The 26,889-nt window shown below is 44.8% G+C and overlaps 1 protein-coding gene across 2 annotated transcripts in view; it reads left to right on the top strand.

The window, feature by feature from the left end:
* LOC140197350 (laminin subunit alpha-3-like) overlaps positions 1 to 26,889 on the top strand; it is a 320,231-nt gene that overhangs the window by 265,606 nt on the left and 27,736 nt on the right. For both annotated transcript variants that reach the window (XM_072257303.1, XM_072257312.1), the window contains 15 exons: positions 408 to 559; positions 1,555 to 1,665; positions 3,574 to 3,685; positions 4,773 to 4,919; positions 6,194 to 6,390; positions 9,390 to 9,506; positions 9,594 to 9,748; positions 11,265 to 11,406; positions 14,617 to 14,719; positions 16,520 to 16,636; positions 19,564 to 19,746; positions 20,825 to 20,964; positions 21,246 to 21,437; positions 21,541 to 21,677; positions 25,332 to 25,497. In XM_072257303.1, coding sequence (XP_072113404.1) covers positions 408 to 559; positions 1,555 to 1,665; positions 3,574 to 3,685; positions 4,773 to 4,919; positions 6,194 to 6,390; positions 9,390 to 9,506; positions 9,594 to 9,748; positions 11,265 to 11,406; positions 14,617 to 14,719; positions 16,520 to 16,636; positions 19,564 to 19,746; positions 20,825 to 20,964; positions 21,246 to 21,437; positions 21,541 to 21,677; positions 25,332 to 25,497 — 2,171 coding nt within the window. The remainder of the gene's footprint in view (positions 1 to 407; positions 560 to 1,554; positions 1,666 to 3,573; positions 3,686 to 4,772; positions 4,920 to 6,193; positions 6,391 to 9,389; positions 9,507 to 9,593; positions 9,749 to 11,264; positions 11,407 to 14,616; positions 14,720 to 16,519; positions 16,637 to 19,563; positions 19,747 to 20,824; positions 20,965 to 21,245; positions 21,438 to 21,540; positions 21,678 to 25,331; positions 25,498 to 26,889) is intronic.

Raw genomic sequence — 26,889 nt, forward strand, 5'->3', positions numbered from 1 at the left:
TACAACTTATCATATTAGAGGGTTGTTGTTTTGTAACAGTGGGATAGGAGCTGTCCTTGAGTCTGGTGTACATGCCCTCGGGCTTTTATAGCTTCTGCCTCATGGAAGAGGGGAGACAAGAAAATGCATAGAGTGGGAGGGCTCTTTGACTCTGCTGGCTGCTTTACTGAAGCAGTGAGAAGTGCAGACAGAGCTCATGTAGAGGAGATCGGTTTGCATGTGCTGAGCTGTGTCCACGGCTCTCCACAGTTTCATGTGGACACGAGCAGGGCAGTTGCTGTACCAAGCAGTGATGTATATGGATATGATTCTTTGTATGGTGCATCGATTAAAAATCGGTAAGAGTTGAGGGATATATATAGTGTCTCTGCTAATGTCCCTTTTCTGTCCCTGTTCTTCATTCCCAGTTTGCGACAGCTGTGTGGAAACACTCTTATTTGACTTGAACAAGATGGATTCTGACATTCAAAAAATCAAGCTGCAGATTCAAAATGCAAACATCAGTGTCAGTACTCAGCTTCGTATGAACAATTTGGATAAGGCCATAAAACAAACCAAGGTATGCACGAGAAGTGACATTTGGAATGATATGTGCTCTTATTTTCACATCCATCTCAAAACTTTACTTGGAGACCCAACACAGAGCAACATTTTTGCCATCATTGTAAAACCTAATGTGCATTTCTTCATTTAAGGAAAATGCCATCATAATATTGAAATATTCTCAATTAATAACAAGAAGTTTGTGATTGTTGTGTGTATGTCTGGGAGAGAAAGAGGGAGTTTTTTTTCTTGTATATTTTTATGAAGGTGTTTGTATGAATGGATAGTATGTGTGAGAGAGAATGTGCATGACAGTGTGTGTGTGTGTCTGTGTGTGAGAGTGTATATGTGTGTGTGAGTGCAAAAGGGAATACGTGTATGTGTGCATGAGAGTGCATCTATGTGTGTGTGTGTGACAGTCTGTGACAGTGGATGTATGTGTGTGAGGTGGGTGTGTGCGTGTGACAGTGGCTGTATGTGTGTGAGGTGGGTGTGTGTGTGTGACAGTGGGTGTATGTGTGTGTGTGACAGTGGGTGTATGTGTGTGTGTGACAGTGGGTGTGTGTGTGTGTGACAGTCTGTGACAGTGGGTGTATGTGTGTGTGTATTTGTGTGTGTGACGGTCTGTGACAGTGGGTGTATGTGTGTGTGACAGTCTGTGACAGTGGGGGTGTGTGTGACAGTGGGTGTATGTGTGTGTGTGTATGACAGTCTGTGACAGTGGGGGTGTGTGTGCGTGTGATGAGGTGTGTATGTCTGTGACAGTGGGTGTGTGTGTGTGAGAGACAGTCTGTGAAAGTGGGTGTGTGTGTGTGACAGTCTGTGACAGTGGGTGTATGTGTGTGAGGTGCATTTGCATGTGTCTGAGTGATGTGCAACAAATTTGAAAGCCATCCAAAGACCAAGAATAACTTATACTCTCTCAAAGTAAAAAGTATGACAAAGAAAAGCATCTTAAGTCCCAAATGGAGTTGTACTGACGTACCTGGGTGAATTTGTTCCCTGTTTCAGGATGAGCTGGATGACTATCGAGATATAGTTAATGATCAGGTGAAAAGGACTGACAACCTGGAGAGTGACAACATGAATCTCATTCAAGATATTAATGCGCTCGAAGAAAAGGCAAGCATCTTCTCCTGTTTTTAAATGTTTAACTTGTCTTTAAAAGGCTGTAGGATATTGGTGAAATAAGGCAGAACCTTCATAGAACACTACAGCACAGTACAAGCCCTCCGGCCCTTGATGTTAAAATGACCTTATAGCATTCTCCAAAATCAATCTCACCCTTCCCTCCCACATAGCCCTCCATTTTTCTTTCCTTCATGTGCCTATCCAAGAGTCTTCCACATCTCCCTAATGTATCTGCCTCTACCACCAGCCATGGTGGTGCATTTGACGCACCCACCACTCTCTTTGTTTAAAAAAAAAACTTGCCTCTAACATCCCCCATATACTTGCAACACACATCAAAGTTGCTGGTGAACGCAGCAGGCCAGGCAGCATCTCTAGGAAGAGGTACAGTCGACGTTTCAGGCCGAGTCCTGACGAAGGGTCTCAGCCTGAAACGTCAACTGTACCTCTTCCTAGAGATGCTGCCTGGCCTGCTGCGTTCACCAGCAACTTTGATGTGTGTTGCTTGAATTTCCAGCATCTGCAGAATTCCTCATGTCCCCCATATACTTTCCTTCAATCACCTTAAAACTGTGCCCTCTCATTATTAACTATTACTGCCCAGGGAAAATATCTCTGGCTGTCCATTCTATCAATACCTCTTATCATCTTGTACATCTCTATCAAGTTACCTCTTATCCTCCATTGCTCCAAAGAGAAAAGCTTTATTGAAGTGTAAAGTTCTAGAGAAATTCTTGCCAGAGCAGTTTGGATAGGATCTGGAAGTTGGGAAGGTTTGAACAAGCCATAGGTCATGGAGGGCACAGGTTTGAAGAAATCTGTGGGAACACAGGAGAGGAATTACCCAGCAGCTAGAACTGGTGATGCACCGTCTGAGCGAGCAGTAGAAGCAGGTTATTCAGGAGCTTCCAGAAAGGACTTGGAAAAACGTTAGGAAAGAGGGATTTTCTCCTGTGCACAATCATGGTGCCTGGCCTGGGGGGCTACCACAACCTGGACTGTCTGTTAAGGGTTGTGCTTGGATCTAGGTGGGACCACCGGCCCATAGTTCATTTTCTCTGTGGCAAACCCAGCACTGTTTCCAGCTTGCATTGACTGTCCCGTCTCTGCCGTAGCAGTTGGCACAATGCTATTACAGCTCGAGGCTTCCCAGATTTCAGAGTTCAATCCTGGCGCCGTTACGTAACGAGCCTCTGTATGACCTCCCCGTGGACTGTGTGGGTTTTCTCCGCGTCCCACGGTCCGAAGATGCAGCGGGTAGGTTAATTAGTCATTGTAAATTGTCCTGTGATTAGGTTAGGCTTGATGGGGTTTGTCAGGAGTTGCTAGGGCAGCATGGCTCAAAGGGTCAGAAGGACCTCCTCTATGCTGAATCGCCAAAATAAATAATAAGTATTTTCACTCTCCTAATCCACCCAGACTCTATCACCCCGTTTCTTTCCCCTCTCCATCTGCCAATCACTTGCACACCCCTCCCAATGGGTCCCTTCCCCCACTGTTCCCATCTGCCTTCCAAACATCCTTTATTTGGTTCCATGCTCCACCTTCCTCTCCTGTCAGATTCCACCATCTACAGGAGGTGATTGGTGGAGTTGGCAAAGGACTGTAAATGGTGGTCTGTTGCTATTCCTAATCTCCCCTCCTCCATCTGCCTATCACATATCCTCAGGTGGATCCACCCATCACCTGCCAGCTCTTGTCCCACCCTTCCTCCTCACCTCTTTACACTGACTATCTCCCCACTATCTCTCAGTCCAGATGAAGAGTCTCGACCCAAAGCGTCAATTGTCCATTCCCCCCTCCCACAAATGCTGCCTGGCCCAGTGAGTTCCTCCAGTGTTTTGTGTTGCTCCAGTTTCCAGCCACATGTGCTAAGACCCAACAATGTGTTATCTCCAGGCAGAAAAGAATTCCCGCAGCACCCAGCAGCTGCTTACGTCGATCGATGAGACCACACGAGAGGCGCGAGAGATGCTGACCAATATCGAAAATGTGGTGTCTGCCATCTCAGGTAAGCTGATTCCTGAGGAAGGAGGAAGGTCAGGGTAACCCTCTGTGGATCTGGGATATGAGGGGAGAGGAGACTTTTATATTGCTGTTAAATTTCAGCTCCCCTGATGTCTTGAAGAGTTTCACATTCAATGAGGTTCTTGTGAAGTACATTAGGGAAAGTAACAGCCAATCAGACTCATGGAAACACGGTCCAACTCAGCCACGTACTGGACACAATTCACAGTGGCCAAGTAATCCACCAACCCACGTCTTTAGGACATGGGAAGAAACGGGAGCCCTCAGAGGAAATCCACATTGACAGGAAAAACGTGCAAACTCCACACAGACAGCACCAGAAATTGGGATTGAACCCAGATCTCTGGAGCTGTGAGCTGGCAGCTCCACTAGCTGCATCACTATAGGGCCAATTAGTACACAGCAAGATTCCAATAATGGCCAGATAATCTCTTATTAGTAATGACTGCTTGGTGCTCCTTCCACAACCAAAGAGACAAGACTGGTGGGATACCTGGCTGATATATGTTGCCCTAGTGTGTAACTGAGGCAAAAATCTGGGGAAACTGATGGAAATGTAGAAAGGGTAAATTACAGGGGATATTAGTAGGGGAATGGAATTCCTCTGTGAGCTGGCATTGACTTGATGGGCCAGGTGGTTTTTTTCTATGTCAAGGAAATAGGGATATATATAATTGGCTCAGGATCTAAGGAGGACCTTTCCCCAAACCTATCCTACTTCAAAAAAGTACCATGTGATGGTAGTAGGGACATCTGTTTGATCTGGAAGTTGGCACCCCTGGCAGTGCAGGGTTCCCTTAGTGCCAAGTGTTGTGCTGGAGTTTCTGGAGTGGAGCTTGGACCTACTTAGACCAATACCAGTTCCAATGTTCCAGTGCTCAGGGCTGTCAAGTGCCAGAGCAGCACTATAATCAGGGCTTGGCACGAGTTGCCAAGTGCCAGAGCAGTAGTATAATCGGGGTTTGGCAAGAGTTGCAGGAACTGGTTATTTTCACACCGCATTAGAATGAAATGTTTTCAAAAACTGAATGAGAAAGGAATCCTCCTCCACTGTTTCTTTTCCATTTCAGATCTCATTAAGAAGCTGAACACCATTGACTCAGGGACCAGTGCGCAGAAATTGGCTGAGGTTGAACGAATGCTCAATGAGATGAGAAACCTCAACTTTGATAAAGAGAAGGAAGTGGCTGAAAGAGAGAAGACCGAGTCAGAGAGATGTAAGAACTGCAACTCCTCCTATGCATCAACCAAAGTGTTTCTGATCACCTTTCTTCAGAGTTGCTGATTGGCTGAAGGCCCAGTTGAGTTCAATGTTGAGCTTACTCAAAGAGCCGAAGGTCATAATGTTGTACAACATAGAAGCAGGTCCTTCAGCCCAACATATCCATGCTGCCCTCTTTATCCATCTACACTATTCCCATTTTCCCACATCAGGACATATCATTCTCAGACATCCCACCCTGCAAAAACTCATTTCAGGGAGGTAGCATCATCAATTTGCGGGAGACTTGCGGGAGAGGTGGGATGTCTGCAATAGAGTGGCTCCTTAGCAGCCAGCCAGCTAGTTTAAATAACATTAGCTATGCTAATGAATGAATGACACCTGTTAAACTCACCTCAACATGTCCTTTACAGTCTTAACCCACCATGGGCAATGGAAAATTCACTGTTGCAAACAGTGCAGCGAGCAACACTGTCATTATTTTTGACCCCTATTAGGCAGGGGTACGTCTGGGGTGACGTACGTTTTATATTTTCTTTTTTTGGAACACTCTGCCATAGAGGCACTCGCTCTTTTGCTGTCTCTCTCGTGGTCGCTCTCGTGCTTGCTCTCCCGCGCTGTCTTGCGCTCGCTCTCTCTCTCTCTCTCTCTCGCTCACTCGCTCTCAAAAAATTGATTTCTGGGATATTGTATATAATTTCCGGGCATCAAGGAGCCACTATTAATATGAGGGCGAGTGAGTTTCAGACCATTAGAGGTACTGAAGTGGAGCTAGATAAATAATTGGCGAACTGAGAGGTGCGTGGGTCTGCCACAGAAGAAGTGGCAAGGCCATGATGACATGAAATGGTAGGACAGGCTTGAGGGGCCAAGTGGCCTACTCTTGCTCCTGCTTTCTCGTGTGGTTAGTTGAATTACTGATCTCACATACAGAGGTTGGGTGTGTGGACCCAGTGATGTGTTCAAGTCCCACCACAGCAGCTGGGGATTCGAAAGGGTTTACCAAGAATGGGCAATGGTTGTTATTACATACTCTGGCCTGTCATACCATGTGGCCCATGATCCAGATAAGAATGGACAATAAATGCAGGCAAACCAATCAATAAGGAAGTTCTTCAGGATGACATTTTGTGAATGTTGCTGTATTATGAATACAGTATGTAATACTCTCTACCCTGTGAGCTGGATAGTGTCTGCTTGAACTGCTTTGTTTTACTTTTGTGTTATCTGTTGCCTTGTAACCAAAGTTCTTTGTTTATAATCTCACAGTGCTTGATCGTATTAAGAATACCCTGTTAAAAAATATCGACAAGAACAAATTGCTTGCCACTGATATAAAGGATGCATTAAGTTCATATCTGGCCAAACTAATGGATCTTCAAGAGTCAATGAATGAAGCAGCAAACTTAACCAAAAAAGCTGAAGATATTAACAAAATCAATTCCATCGCATTAGAAGCTATTAAGGTGACGATTGGTTGTATGAAAATAATTTAACTATTTTTTTCTCTAAGGTTACTTCCTGATCAATTGTACATGATTAAGAAATAAAAACAGAAAAGCACAGAGTCATGGAGTCATACAGCACAGAAACAGGCCCTTCAGCCACCATGTCCATACTGACCTTCTTCCCATGGGCACCTAACCCATTTGCCCCAATTAGGACCATGTCCTTCTATGCCTTGCCTATCCGAGTGCCTAAGTGTCCCTTAAACATAGCTACTCTGGCTGATTCCACCGTCTCCTCTGGCAGTGTGTTCCAAATATCAACTACTCTCTGTGTAAAACAAACGTCCCTCAGATCTCCTTTAAATCTCTCCCCCTCACCTTAAACCTCTGCCTGCTTGTTTTTGATACCCATAGTAAGAGAAAAAGCCTTCGACTCTTTAACTCTTCTATATCTTTCCTAATCTTATAAACCTCGATCGGGTCATCCCCCAGTCTCAGTCAATCCAGGGAAAACAAGCCCTATCTATTCACAGTCCCCCCATGGCTAATATCCTCCAAGTCAGGCAACATCCTACTGAATCTCCTCTGCTCCCTTTCCAGTGTGATCACACCCTTCCTGTAGTGTAATGACCAGAACTTTGACAATACGCCAAATGTAGTCTAAACAGTGTAACATAATATCCCAACTTTCACATTCTATGCCCCATCTTATACCTGTACACCATCTTCACCACCCTCCTATCTTGAATTGCCACCTTCAAAGAGCTATACCCTAGGAACCCTAGATCCCCCACTCATCCACATTCCTTATTTTCTTACTATTTGCTATAGTACAGGAATTACCCCTCACAACTGATTAAAAGGTCACCATCTAGATGTGTTCTAGATGGTAAGGATCCTTAATGGTGGTTGCTGCCTTCTTGGGGCACTGCCTCTTGTAGGTGGCCTGGATAGTGGGGGAGGATTGTGATTTTATTTTAGATTTCCACCATCTGTAGTTTTTTTTATTAAATGGTCCAATTAAGACTTTGGTATGAAAGGTAAAGGGTTTCAGCCCAATTCATCCATGCTGGACAAGATGCCCCTGTAAGCTAGTCCCATTTGCCTGTACTTGACAGTTCCCTCGAAACCTTTCCTCTCCACGTACCCGTCCAAGTGTCTTTTAAACACTCAATGGTGAATGCACGCAGCCTTTTTCCCAGGGGAAAAGCTAAAAAAGCATAGGTTTAAGGTGAGAGGGAGAGATTAAAAAGGGGAGCCGAGGGGCAACTTCTCTACACACAGAGTGGTCAGTATATGAAACAAGCTGCCAAAATGGTTGAAGCAGGTACAACAGCAACGTTTGTGAATGAGGAATGAAATATATTGATTATACATTTTGCAAGTTATTAAAGAGTGTGGAGTAAGGGGTTGTGATATATGGAGTTAGCTCTGTATGTGTGGAAATTCTCAGGAGACTGTTTGGGTCTGAGTGATATCTATCTACGTGTAACACTGATCCACATTCACTGGAAACACTGAAAAGATCTGATTTTGGCTAAAGCAAGGCGGCCTATTCCAAACACTTCAGCAACGTCTCTTGGTACAGAACTGGTACTAGCAGTCAGCTATTCATCTGTTTTTCTCCCGCTATCTATCTCTATCTCCAACTGCCCATCACCCACACACTCCTCCCACCAGTTCCCCTCCTCAGCTCCTTCCCTCTATTCCATGCTCCACTGTCCTCTCCTATCATTCTTCTTCCACCCTTGGTCATTTCCACCTCTTGTTGCCACTCCTCATCTGCCTTTCCCCCGCACTCAGCTTGATCCACGTATCACGTGCCAACTCTTGTTCCAATCCTCTCCCCCACCTTTTTATATCAGCTATCTTCCCTCTTCCAAGCTCGCATTTGGCCCATAACCTTCCAAACCTTTGCAATTCAGGTACCTGTCCAACTATTTTAAAGCAACACACACAAAATGCTGGCGGAATGCAACAGGCTAGGCAGCATCTATAGGAAGAAGTACAGTCAACGTTTCAGGTCGAGACTGTACTTCTTCCTATAGATGCTGCCTGGCCTGCTGCATTCCACCAGCATTTTGTGTGTGTTGCTTGAATTTCCAGCATCTGCAGATTTTCTTGTGTTTGTAACTCTTTTCAAAGTTGTTATTGTACCTGCCTCAACCTCCTCCTCTGGCAGCTGATTCCACTTACGTGCCAGCCTTTGTATTAAAAAGTTGACCATCAAGTTGTAAAATCCTTCTCATTGTAAACCTATGCCCTCTAGTTTTTGATTCCTCAACCCTGTATAAAAGACTGAGTGCATTCATTCTATCTATGCCCCCACCTCCGCCCACTCATTTTATACACCTCTAGAAGATCACCTCTCGCTCTCCTATGTGCCAATGAAAAATATCTCAACCTGCTCAACCTTTCTCCATAACCCAGTCCCTCAAATCCTGGAAGCATCACCATCCTGGACATGTCTTCTCATTGCTACCATCAGGGAGGAGGGACAGGAGCCTGAAGATGCACACTCAACATTTTAGGAACAACTTCCTCCTCTCCACCATCAAATTTCTGAGTGGTCTCTGAACACCACCTCACCAGTTTGCTCTCTCTTTGCACTATTTATTTATTTGTATATATTCTTCTTCTAACCTGTAGTAATTTTTATGTATTGAATTCTGTTGCTGCTCCAAGACAACAAATTTCACAACCTGATTCTGATCCTTGGAAGATGTTGGAAGTATAACTGATAATTGATTTATTATTGTTACATAGACCAAGATTTAGTGAAAAGAGTTTGTTTGTGTGCTGCAGGATAAATCATGCAGTGCATAGGTGCATTAAGGTGGTACTGTACAAAAGAAAAAAAGTGTAGAGGGTAGTGTACTTTGATGATAAATTTACTTTGAACTTTATTGTGTTACAATGACATATAAAAAAATTAAATATAGGCAGACATGTAGATGCAAGAGTCACAACAAGTTGAAATTGGAGATGAAGATTCACATTTCAGATTTCTCCCACAGGAAAGACATGATGAATTGGAAAATAAAAAGCTGGAAACCTCAAATTTGATTAAAATGGCTGATAACACTCTCGGCAAACTGAAAAGCATGCTTCGTATGCTGGGTGCTAGCCAGGAGGTAAGAAGTGTTCTTCACAAGAACATTTTCTAGAGGCTATCAAAAAGAATATTTGCCTCTTAATTTTGCCCTGCTTAAATTCACCAGGACTATGAAAGACAAGGAGCTGAGTTAGATGGTGCCTTAACATCGCTTAATGAAAAGATTAAATATCTCACGGAAGCAACCAGCAAGGAGCCTATCGTGATCCAAGCAGAAGGGCACGCAAGTAAATTGGATCAGCTCTCGAAGCAACTCCAGAGGTGAGAGGGGAGGGGAAAGAAGCAAGAAAGTGGAGTCATGAGTCAGTGAATGGTTCACAAGGCCGTGTGGCCTAATCAGAAGCCTGCTTGGTCTGGAGAAACAAACAATCAGAACTTGGCAGGTCAGACGGCATCTATAGAGGGAAATGAACAGTCAATGTTTCAAGCCAAGGTCTTTCATCAGGACTGACAAAGAGCCTCAGCCCAAATGATTGACTACTTATTCCTCATAGATGCTGACTGACCTGTTGAGTTCCTCCAGCATTTTGTGAGAAATTGGAATAAGACATTCAATTACAGTTGATTTTCCCTCATGGACACTCGCCTGTTCTAACTACCTTCATCCTGGATATGATTTGAGTCTCCATTGCTTCTTGTGTCGAGGTTTACCACCCTTGGGGTGGAGAAATTTCTCTCTAGTTAAGTCCTGAAAGAATAAGCCCTTATTCTGAGACTGTGAGCCTTGATTGTAGACTAATCAGCTGCAGAAACATCCTCTTTCACTCCACACTGTTGAGCCTGCTAAGGATTTTAACTTTTCAGTCAATAAATTCTTAAGAAAGAGTTGACTGTCCATTATGGGATACAATGAGATTAAAGTTGAGGTGAGAGATTTTAGTAATTTGGTAACTGAGTCATAGAGCATTGCAGCAGAGACACAGCCCCTTCAGTCCATTTAGTCTATACTGAACTGAGCAGACTTAATGGGCTGAATGGCCTACTTCTGCTCCTGTATCTTATGGTCTTATGGTTATTCTGTCTAGTCCCATCGACGGCACTGGGACATAGCCCTCCATATGCCTCCCATCCACATGCATCTTCAAATGCTGCAATGGAACCCACAATGACCACTTCCACTGGCTGCTTGTTCCACACTCCCACCACCCTCTGAGCGAAGGAGTTCCCCCCAAATATTTTACCTTTCACCTTTAACCTACAAACTTGGATTCTAATCTCACCCAACCTCTGCGGAGAAAGCCTGCTTGCATTTACCCTATCTATACCCCTCATAATTTTCTATACTGTACCTCTATGCAAGATAGGTTTACCAAGATGCTTGTTGGATTAGCGAGATGTACTATAATGAGAGTTGGACGAACTTGGGTTGTTAGCTCTGACGCTGAGGGGAGATCAAATAGAAGTTTATAAGATTATGATAGGCATGATGTAGACAGATGGTATCTTGTTCCAAGGGTTGAAATGTCTAATACCAGAGGGCATGCATTTCAGGTGAGAGGGGGTGATTGTAAAAGATGTGAGTGGCAGGATTTTTTACACAGAGAGTGGTGGGTACCTGAAATGCTCTACCTGGGGTGTGGAAGAGGCAGAAACACTGGAGACTTTTAAGGATTGTTTAGTATAGGCTCATTGCTGTGAGGAAAATGGAAGGATATAGACATTGTGTAGGCAGAAAAGATTAGTTTAGTTAGTTATTTGATTGGTCTGGCACAACATTGTGTGCTGAAGGGCCTGTTCCTGTGTTGAACTGTTTTACGTTCTATGTTCTGTGTACCAGAGCCACAGAGGAAGTAAACCAGGACTCCTTACTGCAGCGAGTTATCAATGTTTCGAATGCCTATGAGGATATAATCAACGCAGTGAATAAGGCAGAAGCAGCGGCAAAGAGGGCAGAGGGAGCAGCAGATGATGCTCTGCAGGTAAATGTAAAATCAGTGCTGGCACATGAGCTGGGGACATGGAGACCAAGGTGACGCTCTGCGGGTAAATGTAAAATCAGTGCTGGCACACGAGCTGGGGACATGGAGACCAAGGTGACGCTCTGCGGGTAAATGTAAAATCAGTGCTGGCACACGAGCTGGGGACATGGAGACCAAGGTGACGCTCTGCAGGTAAATGTAAAATCAGTGCTGGCACACGAGCTGGGGACATGGAGACCAAGGTGACGCTCTGCAGGTAAATGTAAAATCAGTGCTGGCACACGAGCTGGGGACGTGGAGACCAAGGTGACACCCTGCAGGTAAATGTAAAATCAGTGCTGGCACACGAGTTAGGGGTGTGGAGACCAAGGTGACGCTCTGCAGGTAAATGTAAAATCAGTGCTGGCACATGAGCTGGGGACATGGAGACCAAGGTGACGCTCTGCAGGTAAATGTAAAATCAGTGCTGGCACACGAGCTGGGGACGTGGAGACCAAGGTGACGCTCTGCAGGTAAATGTAAAATCAGTGCTGGCACACGAGTTAGGGGCGTGGAGACCAAGGTGACGCTCTAAAGGTAAATGTAAAATCAGTGCTGGCACACGAGCTGGGGACGTGGAGACCAAGGTGACGCTCTAAAGGTAAATGTAAAATCAGTGCTGGCACATGAGCTGGGGACATGGAGACCAAGGTGACACCCTGCAGGTAAATGTAAAATCAGTGCTGGCACACAAGCTGGGGACATGGAGACCAAGGTGACGCTCTGCGGGTAAATGTAAAATCAGTGCTGGCACATGAGCTGGGGACATGGAGACCAAGGTGATGCTCTAAAGGTAAATGTAAAATCAGTGCTGGCACACGAGTTAGGGGCGTGGAGACCAAGGTGACGCTCTGCGGGTAAATGTAAAATCAGTGCTGGCACACGAGCTGGGGTAAGTTTGTCAAAGAACAGCAAGCTTCCAGAGAGCATTGTAGTCAAGCAGAGATGTTTGGGGGTGGGGGGGGGGAAGAGATGACTGAAGGGCTGGTGAAGATGCAGAGACATGGGAGGGTGGGTTACAATTGATTACATACTGAGATACAGTAAAAACCTCCTGTCTGTGTTCCATTCAGACAGATCATGCAATACATAGGTACAGCGAGATAGTACAGAGGGAAACAGAATGCAGAATGTTACAGTTACAGAGGACATGAAGTGCAGGCTGACAGATAAAGCGCATGACCACAACAAGGTAGAATGGGACCTCAGGAGTTCATCACTAGCATGAGTAAATTAGAGAGGTGGATCTTATCCATGAATGGAGAAGAAAGTTCCTCACCCAGAGGGTCGGGAATCTTTGCAATTCTCTCAGACACTGAGTACAGCCAGAAATTGGCATAGTGTTAGACTGTAATGGAATTAAATGATGTGGTGTTAGTGGAGGAATTGAAGGTAAAAGGTCAGCCATGATCTTATTGACTGGGAAAGCAGAAATGAGGGGCCAAATAGCCTCCTCCTGCCTCTGATTCTGTTCTGATGATTGGAGGATGTTTGGTAACCAAGGGAAGGAAGGTGACAGCTCAGGTAACTGGGATGGTGAAGCAGGCATATGGGATTTCAGTCCTGACGAAGGGTCTCGGCATGAAACGTCGACTGCACTTCTTCCTACAGATGCTGCTTGGCCTGCTGCGTTCACCAGCAACTTTGATGTGTGTTGTATGGGATTTTATTTATTTTTATTTAGAGATACAGCACAGTAACTGGCCCTTCCAGCCCAGAGATCCCACACTGCCCAATAACATCCACGTGACCGATTAGCCTACAGACCTATGTGTTTTTTGGAGTGTGAGAGGGAACTGGAGTAACTGAAGAAAACACATGTGGTCAAGGGGAGAACTTACAAATTTGTTCTCCTTCCTTAGTTAGGGCAGAGAACTTAAGAACAGGCAGTTATGGCACAACTTAGTAAAACGTTGTTTGGGCCACAGCTGGAACACTGTGTGCATTTCTGGTCGCCACACTATGGGAATGCAGTGAGTGCACTGGAGAAGGTGCAGAGGAGATTCACCAGGATGGGGAGAGGGTGTGCAAACGTGGGTAGTTTTCTTTGGAGCTTCAGAGGCAGAAGGGAGACCCGATAGAGGTTTCTAAAATTATGAAAGACAATGATAGAGTAGCCAGCCAATATAATTGGCACAAGGTCAAAATGTCTAATATAAAAAGGTGTGCATATTATGCGAGAAGGGTAAAGTTCAGTGGAGATGGGCTGGGAAAGTTTTTGTTCACATTGAAAGCAGTGGATGTTTGGAGTGGTGCTGATGAAGTCAGATACGATAGGGATATTTAACAGGTTGTTGGACTGATACATGAACTGGAGGGATATGGACCATGTGGAGGCAGAAGGGATTAGTGTAATTAGGCATCATTAGTTCATCTCGCTCAGCACAAGATTGTGGGCTGAAGTGCCTGTTCCTGTGCTCTTCCATTCTCTGTTCTATGTTGCCTTAGTTGAAGCATCTCAGTAATAGGCAGCATTCATTACCTCTGGAGCGCAGGAGACCTGAAAGATGTACAAAGTCGTGAGCAGCATAGATAAAATGGATTTTAGGAAGCTTTCCCCCATTGCAGAGGACAAAAGTTTAGGGTAAAGGAGACTTGGAGAGGATTGGAGGAAGAATGTTCCTACCTAAAGAGGGGTTGGAACCTGGAGTCCGCTGCCTGATGGCATGTTGGAGGCAGAGAATCTCACAACATTTAAGATGAGACAAGGAAGGTAACAGACCAAGTGCTGGTAATTTGTAAACAGGTTTGTTATTATTCTGTTTACCTAGGTACAGTGAAAAACTTTGTTCTGCATGCAGATAATTTCATTACAACTGTACATTGAACTAGTATAAGGGAAAAGAGTAACATAATGCAAAATAAAGTATAGCAACTACAGAGAACGTGCAGTGCAGGGGGACGTGAAGGTGCAAAGCCACAGTGAGCTGGATTGTGAGGCCGTGAGTCCAGCTTATCATATTAAGGACCATGGGAGAGGGAAAAAGAGTGAATGTCTGGGGTGGGTGGGATTTTGTTTATGTTGGTTGCTTTACTAAGGCAGCAAGATACATGGGTCAGCATGGTCACAGTGGTCTGACTGGCTTGTTTCTGTGCTGCTCAATGCCTTGACAGAATGGATGAGCACTTCACCCAAAGTTGAAATATTGACCTTGTTCATTGTATGTTTAGACGGTGGTGGATGAAGATTTGCCTGGACAAGCAGCTGAGGTCAACAGAGAGAGTGACAGAGTCCTCTCCTTGGCAAAAAATGCTGAAAAGATGCTGAAGACAGGTAAAGTATTTAATCAACTTGGGTGTCCATGGTATTTATATGTGCCTTTGAACTTAGAGGGGGGAAGTTTAAAGCTGTTGGGCAATTTTTTCCTTTGCAGAGAGTGTAGATGCCTGGAGAGGGTTACCAGGGGTAGTAATGGAAGTAGGTAATTTGGTGTAATTAAAAGACTTTTAGACAGACATAGATATGAAGGAATGGAAGGATATGGAACAAGTAGAAGAGAAGGACATTTATTATAAATTAGCCACAAGAATGGCACAAATTGTAGGCTGAATGGCCGGTCCAGCACTGTACAATTCTATTTCCTATATTCTAAATAGCAGGAAATGAGCCAATAGCAAGAATAAGAAGGAACCTTATAGAAACATATAAAATTATGAAAAGGGTAGAAATCATAGACAGGAAAGTTGTTTCCATTGGCAGTGAGACGAGATCTAGGGGACATGGCATCAAAGTTCGGTGGGATGCATTTACGATAGAGATGAGAATGGGGATGGCATGGTAGTGTAGTGGTTAGCATAACTCTATTACAGCGCCAGTGACCCGGGTTCAATTCTGCCGCTGTCTGTGATTAGTTTGTACGTTCTCCCCAGGACCGCATGTGGGTGTTCCAGTTTCCTCCCACGTTCCAAAGACGTACAGGTTAATTGGTCACATGGGTGTAATTGGACGGCATGGACCAAAAGAGGTTGTTACCATGTTGTATCTATAAATAAAAATAAAAATAAAATAAAAACTGCTTTTCCGAGAATCTGCGGAACTCTCCGCCCAAGGAAGCAGTAGAGGCTATATTATTGAGCCACAGTTAGACTGAGTTTTGCATAGTAGGGGATATTAGGGGTTTGGGGAAGAGAGAAGCAGGTGGAGCTGAATCCACAGCCAGGTTATCCATGGTCTTACTGAATGGCAGAGCAGGCTCGACAGGCCAGATAACCTACTCCTGCTCCTGCTTCTTATGTTCTTAAGAATGGGAGGGATCTCAATGAATCCCACCAAATAGTGAAAGGTGTAGATAGATAAAACATGGAGAGGATGTTTCCAATAGAGGTAGAGTTCAGGTCCAGAGGGAACATACTCAGAATAGAAGGAGGTTCCTTTACCACAGAGATGAGGAGGAATTTCTTTAACCAGAGGGTGGTGAATCTGTGGAATTCATTGCCGTAGACAGCTGTGGAACCCCAGTCACTGGGTATATATAAAGCAGAAGTTACTGGGTTTTTGATTAGTAGGGGCATCAAAGGTGACAGGGAGAAGGCAGGAAAATAGCAGCATGGTAGTGGAGCAGTTAGCACCTCGCTTTACTGTGCCAGCTGTAAGATGGGGGTTCGATTCCTACCACCGACTGGAAGAAGTTTGTATGTTCTTACCCATGACAGTGTGGGTTTCCTCCCACATTCCAAAGACACCCAGTTAGGGTTAGTGAGTTGTGGCATTCTCTGATACCGTAGGAAGCATGGCGACATCTGTGGGCTGCCCAGCACAAACCTTGTTGATTTGATTTGATGCAAATAACCCATTTCACAGTATGTTTCGATGTTTCAATACACTTATAGCAAATAAAGCTAATCTTATCTTATAATGGGTTTGCGATGGAAAATAAAACAGCCATAACTGAATGGCAGAGCAATTTTGATAGGCCAAATGGCCTAATCTGCTCCTATGTCTTATGGCCTTATGGTCTTGTTTGTAGACTAGACCTTCTCATGCAGAGGCCTAGTACTCTGAACCTCTATTTACATTCCTAGACTCTCAAATACTTGCACATGTAAAAACATTTTTTCTCTTGTCCTTCTTCAGATGTAATCCCGAGTCTCCAAGATGTGAAAGAACGCCTTGAGGAAGGGACTGAGAAGAAAAATCAACTGAAGACTGATCTTGCAAGTCTTCAGCAGAAGCTGGAGCAAATAAACAGAGGTAGAGCGGTCAGGCTTTGAACCGAGAGTCACGGAGTCACACAGCATGGAAACAGGTCCTTCAGCCCAACTAGTCCATGCTGACCAAGGTGTCCCATTTGCCAGTGTTTGGCCCATAGCTTTCTAAACCTTTCCAGTCCATGGTACAGTGATTCCATGTGCCTGTCCAACTAAACTTATAAAGTTGTTAAAATACTGCCTCAACAACTTCCCCTGGCAGCTCATTCCTCATAAATTTAGTGCAATGATCCGTAGGTGATAAGACAGCTTAAGGTTAAGGAACCCTTAGGGAACAGTGATCACAATATGATTGAGTTCACTTTGAAATTTGAGAAAGAGTAACTAAATTCCAATGTGTCGATATTTCAGTGGAATAAAGGAATTACAAAGACATGAGAGGGGAAATGACCAAGGTTGACTGGAAAGGGACACTAATAGGAAGGACAGCAGAGCAGCAATGGTTGGAGTTTCTGTAAAAAAAAATAAAGGAAGTGCAAGACAGATATATTCCAAATAAGAAATTTTCAAAGGGAAGAAGGACACTACCATGGCTGACAAGTGAAGTCAGAGCCAAAGAAGAAGCAAAAGAGAGGGCATACAAGGAAACCAAAGCTAGTGGGAAGATAGAGGATTGGGAAGCTTTTAAAAACTTGCAGAAGGTAACTAAGAAGGTCATTAGGAAGAAAAAGATGAGTTATGGAAGGAATCTGGCGACTGATATCCAAGAAAATACTAAGAGCTTTTTTAGGTATATAAAAGGTAAAAGAGACTTGAGAGTAGATATAGGACCAATAGAAAATGACGCTGGAGATATTGTAATGAGAGCTGCAGAGATGGCAGAGGAACTGAATGCGTATTTTGCATCAGTCTTCACAGTGGAAGACATCTGCAGAATACCGGACATTCAAGAGTGTCAGGGAAGTGAAGTATGTGCAGTGAAAATTACGACTGAGAAGGTGCTCAGAAAGCTTAATGGTCTGAGTGTGGATAAGTCTCGTGGACCTGATGGAATGCACCCTCAGGTTCTGAAGGAAGTAGCTGGAGAGATTGCAGAGGCATTAACAATGATCTTTCAAGAATTGATAGATTCTGGCATTGTAGTGGATGACTGGAAAATTGCAGATGTTACTCTGCTATTTAAGGAGGGTGGGAGGCAGCAGAAAGGAAACTATAGACCTGTTGGCCTGACATTGGTGGCTGGGAAGTTATTGGAATCGATTGTTAGAGATGAGATTATGGAATATCTGGAGGCACATGACAAGATAGGCCAAAGCCAGCATAGTTTCCTGAAAGGAAAATCCTGCCTGACTAACCTATTGCAATTTTTTTTTTGAAGAAATTGCAAGCAGGGTAGACAAAAGAGATGCAGTAGACGTGGTGTACTTGGATTTTCAGAAGGCCTTTAACAAAGTGCCACACATGAAGCTGCTTAGCAAGATAAGAGCCCATGGAATTACAGGGAAGTTACTAGCATGGGTGGAGCGTTGGATGATCAGTGGAAAGCAGAGAGTGGGAATAAAGGGATCCTATTCTGGCTGTCTACTGGTTACCAGTGGAGTTCCACAGGGGTCGGTGTTGGGACCGCTGCTTTTTACGATGTATGTCAATGATTTGGACTGTGAGATTAATGGATTTATGCCTAAGTTTGCGGATAATACAAAGATCATCAGAGGAGCGGGTAGTGTTGAGGAAACAGAGAGCCTACAGAAAGACTTAGATAGTTTAGGGGAATGGGCAAAGAAGTGGCAAATGAAATATAATGTTGGAAAGTGTGTGGTCATGCACTTTGGCGGAAGAAATAAACGGGCAGACTATTATTTAGATGGAGAGAGAATTCAAAATGCAGAGATGCAAAGGGACTTGGGAGACCTTGTGCAGGATACCCAAAAGGTTAACCTCCAGGTTGAGTTGGTGGTGAAGAAGGTGAATGCAATGTTGGCATTCATTTCTAGAGGTACAGAATAAAAGAGCAGGGATGTGATTTTGAGGCTCCATAAGGCACTCGTGAGACCACACTTGGAGTATTGTGTGCAGTTTTGGGCTCCTTATTTTAGAAAGGATACACTGACTTTGGAGATGATTCAGAGAAGGTTCAAGAGAATGATTCCAGGAATGAAAGGGTTGCTGTATGAGGAATGTCTGGCAGCTCTTGGGTTGTATTCCCTGGAGTTCAGGAGAATGAGGGGGGATCTCATAGAAACATTCTGAATGTTAAAAGGCCTGAACAGATTAGATATAGCAAAGTAATTTCCCATGGTAGTGGAGTCTAGGACAAGAGGGCACAACTTCAGGATTGAAGGACGTCCATTTAGAACAGAGATGCAGAGAAATTACTTTAGTCAGAGGGTGGTAAATCTGTGGAATTTGTTGCCACGAGTGGCTGTGGAGGCCAAGTCATTGGATGCATTTAAGGCAGAGATAGATAGGTTCTTGATTAGCCAGGGCATCAAAGGGTATGGGGAGAAGGCGGGGACTGGGGATGACTGGAAGATTTGGATCAGCCCATGATTGAATGGTGGAGCAGACTCGATGGGCCATATGGCCTACTTCAGCTCCTATATCTTATGATCTTATAAATACCACTCTTTGTGGTTTTTAAAAAAACGTTGTCCCTCAAGTTCCTCTTAAATCTCTCCTTACTCACCTTAAAACTATGCTCTCTAGTTTTTGAATCCCCAACACTGGGGAAAAAGACTGAGTGCATTCCCTTTATCAATGGCCCTGATGAGCTTATACATGTCTATAATTTACCCCTCAGCCTCCTATGTTGCAAAAATAATGTCCTAGAATGTCCAACCTCTCCCTATGACTCAGTCCCTATGTCCTGGCAACATCCTTATATACTCCTTCTTCACTTGACGGAGGTGGGGTCCTCAATTTAATCCTTCCTAATGTTATTCAAGGAAATAAATGTGTTTCTTTCATCAGATGATGTGGGGAAGACCTTAGTCCAAGCAAATGCCACGGCCAAAGGAGCGAACGACATTGCAACTGGAGTGATGGCTAAATTACAACCAATAATCATTGAAGTACGAAACTTAAACAGAACTGCTCAAACAATTCCAAACATTACTGATTTTAACACAGTGCTGAATGAAGCAGAAGAATCAGGTTCGTTGAATGGTTTTGATTTTGATATTGGTTCATGTACAAGATACAGAAAATAGATTTTGTTTTGGCTGCCACGCAGACAGATTGTGCCAGGCATAGGTACATGGTGGTAGTAAAAAGGCAAGCAGAGTGCAGAATGAAGTATTGCAATTACAGAGAAAGTGCAGTGCAGGCAGACAATAAGATGCAAAGCCACGATGAGGTTGATTGTGAGATCAAAAGACCATCCTATCGTACACTGGGACCACTCAATAGTCCTACAACACTGGGATAGAAACTGCCATTGAGCCTAATGATATGTGTTTTTCAGGCTTTTTTACCTTCTATCCGACGGACAAGGGTGGAAGATAGAATGCTCGTGGTGGGAGGCAGGGTGCCTCAGGAAGGCAATACTGCAGGTCGTGCTGCTGTCTCACAGCTCCAAAGACCCAGGTTCAATCCTGACATCTAGTGCTGTCTGCGTGGAGTCTGCATGTTCTCCTTGTGACCACGTGGAGTTCGCCAGGGTGTGCCAGTTTCCTTCCACATACTGTGCAGGCTTGGTGGAGTAATGAGCTGCTGTAGATTTTCCCTAGTGTGTGAGTGAGCGGTAGAATCTGGGGCAGTTAATGGTGCCGGGGTGGGGGGGGGGGTGAATTTTGGGAGATGGAAGTGATGGACCTGCTCCTGGACCCAGTATGGACTTGGTGTCCCAAATGGCCTCCTTCTGTAAGACATGATAAAGAGCTGAAGTTGAAGGATGACCATGGCTGTGTCAGGAAAAAAGAGAACTGACACCTCTTTAAAAGAGTCAGCCCAGACATGATAGACTGAGTGGCCTTGTGTTGAGATCCTTGATTCCGTAACATTGACGCATAATTTTCTTAACCCGTTAGTATGGCTTTGCATTAATAATCCCCAAACTTGCAAGTAACTGGAAAGAGTTAACAGGAATGAGGGGAGAGTGGGTAACAGGAAAAATTAGTTGTGGAATGAGATTGACGTGTGAACTACCATGAATACATTTGGCAGAATGGCCTCCCTCTGTGCCATCAGGAAATATGTGGGTTGACCTTGAAATATTTCTTCTCCTTTACAGTGAAGAATTTGACTGAGAGCCTGCCTGGGCTGGTGCAGAAGCTGAAGGATCTGAGCCAAATACAACCTGTTAACAATATCTCCAAAAATATAAACCGTATCCGGGAGCTCATTGACCAGGCCAGGGAAGCTGCAAATAAGGTCAGTTGGTTTAAACTTTCAGTAACAGCAACAACATTTTTGTCAAAATCTAGATTCAGATATTTATTTGAATTCCCTCAACTCCACCACACTAATCCTAATCTCTGAGAAAGTTGTTACCTGATCCAGCTGGCTCACAGCTCCATGTTTCTGTGTCAGGTGTGACACCTGGACAGGTACGTGGATAGGAAAGGTTTAGAAGGATACGGGTCAGACAAAAATGAATGGGAATCTTGGTCGGCATGGACTGGTTGGGCTGAAGTGTTTTCTGTCTCTTGTAGATAAACGTGGCAATGAAATTCAATGGGGAATCTGGAGTAGAGGTCCGACTTCCCACTAACCTGGATCACTTGAAAGCTTATACATCCCTGCTCTTGTATGTGAAGCAGCCAAACATTCCACGAGGGGACGAAAGCAGACGGAAGCGACAGGAATCCAAGAACATGTTTGTTTTCTATCTAGGGCACAAGAATGTGAGTATTCTTCATGACAGAATAGACTAGAGCAAGGCATGGGTTTGCAAGAAAAAAGACAATTCAATGTGCTACCTTACAAATTATTTCCCTTTGACCCCAGACTTCCAAGGACTACATGGGCATGAGGTTGGAGGATAACAAGCTGGTTGCCATCTACAAACTGGGAAGTAAAGTGAGCAGAATTGCAGATATGAGGACCGTCAGCAATAAAATCTTTGACCACATCAAATTTGAGAGGTAATGCAATCCAGTGACTTATTGGAATTTTTGTAACCTACGTGCAACATTGATCAGTATAGTACAGGGCCTTCGGCCCATGATGTTGTGCCAACCTTTAAGACTACTCCAAGATCAATCTAACAATTCCCTCCCACAGGGCCCTCCATATTTTGTTCATCCTCGTGTCTCTGTAAGAGTCTTTTAAATGACCCTAATGTCTCTGCCTCCACCACCACCTCTGGCAGTGTACATTCTGTGTAAAAAAAAACAACAAACAAAAAACCCTTCCTCTGACATCCTCCTATACTTTCCTGCAATCACCTTAAAATTATGCCCCCTTGAATTAGCCATTTCCACCCTGAAAAGGTCTCTGGCTATCCATTCTTTGGTCATGTTTGTCCCTTTCCCAGGGTTAGGGAATCAAGAACTAGAGGGCAAAAGTTTAAGTTGAAAGGGGAGTTCTTTTAATAGGAACCTGAAGGGCAATTTTTTTCACGCAGAGAATGGTCAGAACATGGAATGAGCTGCCAGGTCGAGTGGTTGAGGCAGGTACATTAACAACGTTTGAAATGTACTTAGACAGCCATATGGAATGTAAAGGTTTAGAGGGACATGGGGCAAGTGCAGACAAATACAACAAGCTTAGATGGGCATCTTAGTTGACATGGATCAATTGGGCTGAAAGACATTTTTCCATGCTGTACAGCACCTGAAGGGGGGTGCTGTTGTAGTCTGGCGTACTGACCTCTACCTTGCCGAGGCACAGTGACAACTCGCGGATACCTCCTCTTCTTTACCCCTCAATCATGATCCCACTAAGGAGCACCAGCCATTGTCTCCCACACCATCACCAACTTTATCAGCTCAGGGGATCTCTGATCCACTGCTACCAACCTTATAGTTCCCACACCCCGCACTTCCCATTTCTACCTCCTACCCAAGATCCATAAACCTGCCTGTCCAGGTAGACCCATTGTGCCTGCTTGCTCCTGCCCCACTGAACTCATTTCTGCATATCTCAACACTGTTTTATACCCCCTTGTTCAATCCCTTCCCACCTATGTTCATGACACTTCTCTCGATCTGAATTTTTTCAATGATTTTAAGTTCTCTGGTCCCCACTGCTTTATTTTCACCATGGATGTCCAGTCCCTATGTACCTCCATCCCCCACCAGGAAGGTCTCAAAGCTCTCTGCTTCTTTTTGGATTCCAGACCTAACCAGTTCCCCTCTACCACCCCTCTGCTCCGTCTAGCGGAATTAGTCCTTACTCTTAATAATTTCTCATTTGGCTCCTCCCACTTCCTCCAGGCTAAAGGTGTAGCCATGGGCACCCGTATGGGTCCCAGCTATGCCTGCCTTTTTGTTGGCTTTGTGGAACAATCCATATTCTAAGCCTATACTGGTATCTGTCCCCAACTTTTCCTTTGCTACATCGACGACTGCATTGGCGCTGCTGCCTGCTCGTTGACTTCATTAACTTTGCCTCCAACTTTCACTCTGCCCTCAAGTTTATCTGGTCCATTTCCGACACCTCCATCCCCTTTCTAGATCTTTCTGTCTCCATCTCTGGAGACAGCTCATCTACTGATGTCTACTATAAGCCTACGGACCCTCACAGCTACCTGGACTATTCCTCTTCCCACCCTGTGTCTTGCAAAAATGCCATCCCCTTCTCGCAATTCCTCTGTCTCCACCGCATCTGCTCTCAAGATGAGGCTTTTTATTCCAGCACGAAGGAGATGTCCTCCTTTTTTAAAGAAAGGGGCTTCCCTTCCTCCATCATCAACTCCGCTCTCAAACGCATCTCTCCCATTTCACGCACATCTGCTCTCACCCTATCCTCCCGCCACCCCACTAGGAATAGGGTTCACCTTGTCCTCACCTACCACTCCACCAGCCTCCAAGTTCAACATATAATTCTCCGTAACTTCCACCACCTCCAATGGGATCCCACCACTAAGCACATCTTTCCCTCCTCCCCCTTCTGCTTTCCACAAGGATCGCTCCCTACACTACTCCCTTGTTCATCTGTCCCCCCCCATCCCTTCCCACCGATCTCCCTCCCGGCACTTATCCTTGTAAGTGGAACAAGTGCTACACATGCCCTTACACTTCCTCCTCAGGGCCCCAGACAGTCCTTCCAGGTGAGGCGACATTTCACCTGTGAGACGGCTGGGGTGATATACTACGTCCAATGCTCCCGATGCAGCCTTCTATATATTGGTGAGATCCAACGCAGGCAGGGAGACCATTTCGCTGAACACCTACACTCTGTCCGCCAGAGAAAGCAGGATCTCCCAGTGGCCACACATTTTAATTCCACATCCCATTCCCATTCTGATATGTCTATCCACGGCCTCCTCTACTGTCAAGATGAAGCCACACTCAGGTTGGAGGAACAACACCTTATATTCCGTCTGGGTAGCCTCCAACTTGGTGGCATGAACATTGACTTCTTTAACTTCCGTTAATGCCCCACCTCCCCTTCGTACCCCATTCGTTATTTATTTATTTATTCTTTCTCCTTTTTTCTCCCTCTGTCCTTCTCACTACTTGCCCATCCTCTGGGTTTCCCCCCCTCCCCCTTTCTTTCTCCCTAGGCCTCCTGTCCCATGATCCTCTCCCTTCCCCAGCCTCATATCCCTTTTGCCAATCAACATTCCAGCTCTTGGCTCCGTCCCTCCCCCTCCTGTCTTCTTCTATCATTTCGGATCTCCCCCTTCCCCTCCCACTTTCAAATCTCTTACTATCTCTTCTTTCAATTAGTCCTGACGAAGGGTCTCTGCCCGAAACGTCGACCGTAGCTCTTCCTATAGCTGCTGCCTGGCCTGCTGCGTTCACCAGCATTTTTTGTGTGTGTTGCTTGAATTTCCAGCATCTTCAGATTTCCTCGTGTTTCCTGTCTTTCATTGGATGGTGGGTTCAAAACTCAGAATGTGGGAGAGGTGGAAGCTCTCCCCACATTTAAGCAGTGCCTGATGTGTGTGTGGAGGACCGGGTCCACTACTGGAGGGGGAAGACTCGGTCTGGGTCCCCTTTTTCTGAATGACTCCTATGTATGTAAATTTGCCACCATTCTTACTCTGTCATAGGTCAATATGACCAAAACACGGGTGGCCCTGTCTCTGAGGCTGTACTCAATGGAGAATGTGGCTGAAGCAGGAATCTCACTGAAATATAGTGGCCACTACATGGCCTGGATGGAGTGGACATGGAGAGGATGTTTCCATCAATGGGAGAGTCTATCCTCTCACGACACAGCCTCAGAATAAAGGGACATCCTTTTAGTACTAAGATAAGGAGGAATTTCTTCAGCTAGAGGGTGTTGAATCTGTGGAATTCATTGCTGCAGGGGGCTACAAAGACCAAGTCATTGGCGTATTTAAGACAGAGATTGATTGGTAAGAGTGGGTTAAAAGTTACAGGGAGAAGGTGGGAGAATGTGGTTGAAAAAAATCAACCACGATTGAGTGCTGAGGCAGATTTGATAGGCCAAAGTGGCCTAATTCTGCTCCTATATTTTATGGTCTTCTGGTTGCATTACTTCACAATACAACCACTACAATACCTACCCAAATACAAGCAAAACCCCAAGTGCGGATTCCTCAGGAATTTGGCCCATTCCTCACAGAAAGTCCGGTATTCTACATGACCAGTCTTCTGTTGCAGGATCATGCAGTATGGGTCTCTAAACAATAGCCAGGTCAGCCTCTCCAGTGGCAAGCTCATCAACAGCCAAGCACAGTTTGCAGCTGCAGTTGGAGACGACCTCTTGCTCAACCTGGACCCAAAGGAAGCTGTCTTCTACGTTGGAGGATTTCCCCCGACATTTACGGTAAAGATCATTCATTGCGTACTCTTAATTAAGGATGTTGTACTTTATGCCTCGGAACATAGAACATGAATAAGCCCTTTTCCTCAGTGTCTGTGCAGACCACGATGCCAATTTGAACTAAAAATCAGCATCAGATTAGCTATCGCCGATGTATGTGACATGAAGTTTGTTGCTTTCCAGCAGCGGCACAGTGCAAGGATAAATAATTACTATCAATTACAAACATAAATAAACTGCAGAAAAAGGAATAACAAAGTAGCATTCATGAGTTCGTGAACTATTCAGAAATATCATATTCCTCCATTCCTTACCTGCCTAAATGCTTCTTAAACACCTCTATTATATCTGCTGCTACTAACCCCTGGCAATGCATTTCATACACCCACCACTCCATGTAACAAAACTTGCCATACACATCTCCTTTAAACTTCACTGCCCCCCCCCCACTCCCCCACCACCTCACCTCAAACCTATGCCCTGTATTTGACACTTTACATTTGGGAGAAATAATTTACCTCCCTGTTTTATGGCTCTCATAATTTACTTAGTTACAGCATGGAATAGGCCCTTATGGCCCTTTGAGTCGTGCCTCCCAGCAACCCCCAATTTAACCCTAGTCTAAATTTGGGACAAATTAACTTAATAACCGGTACGTCTTTGGACTGTGGGAGAAAACCCATGCACTCTACAGGGAGAACGTACAGAGTTTGCTGGGATTGAACACCAAACTGCAACAAACCGAGCTGTAATGGTGTTGCACTAACCACTACGCTACACTGTGCTTGAAATGTATATAGTTCTTCTGTCAGGTCTTTCATCAGCCTCTGATGCTTCAGTGAAATTCAGTTTATCGTCTGGAATTTTTTTAGAAAGTTTACATTAGCAATGGGAGTACCCAAGTACTGGATTAGAAAAAAAAACACTACTTTAGGGGAGGAAATCAAGTGTTGTACCCCCAATGTGACTCAGACCTGTTGGTGTAGTTGGCTTTTTAAATGTCTTCTGCAAAGACCAGCAAGGCAGGGCAGGCAGGATTGGGCAATATGTACTTGCCTCACCAACATCCTGAAAAATAAATAAGTGGCTTAGCAGCTTTTCTAAAGGAGGGAGTCCCAGGAGATTCTGTGGATGCTGGAGGAACTTGCTAAATCATGCAGCATCTATGGGGGAGGGGAATAAACAGTTGACGTTTCGAGCTGAGACCCTTCATCGGGACTGGAAAAGAAAGGAGCAGTCGCCAGAATAAGAAGGTGGGGGAAAGGGGATGTGTATAAGCTGCCAGGTGATTGGTGAGACCAGGTGGGGGGGTTGTGGGAGGGGGAATGATGTGATAGGTGGAAGAGGAAAAGAGCTGAAAAATAAAGAGTCCAATACGAGAGGGCAGAGGACCAC

This window comes from Mobula birostris, chromosome 1 (genome assembly GCF_030028105.1).
Source record: "Mobula birostris isolate sMobBir1 chromosome 1, sMobBir1.hap1, whole genome shotgun sequence".
NCBI classification, from domain to species: domain Eukaryota; kingdom Metazoa; phylum Chordata; class Chondrichthyes; order Myliobatiformes; family Myliobatidae; genus Mobula; species Mobula birostris.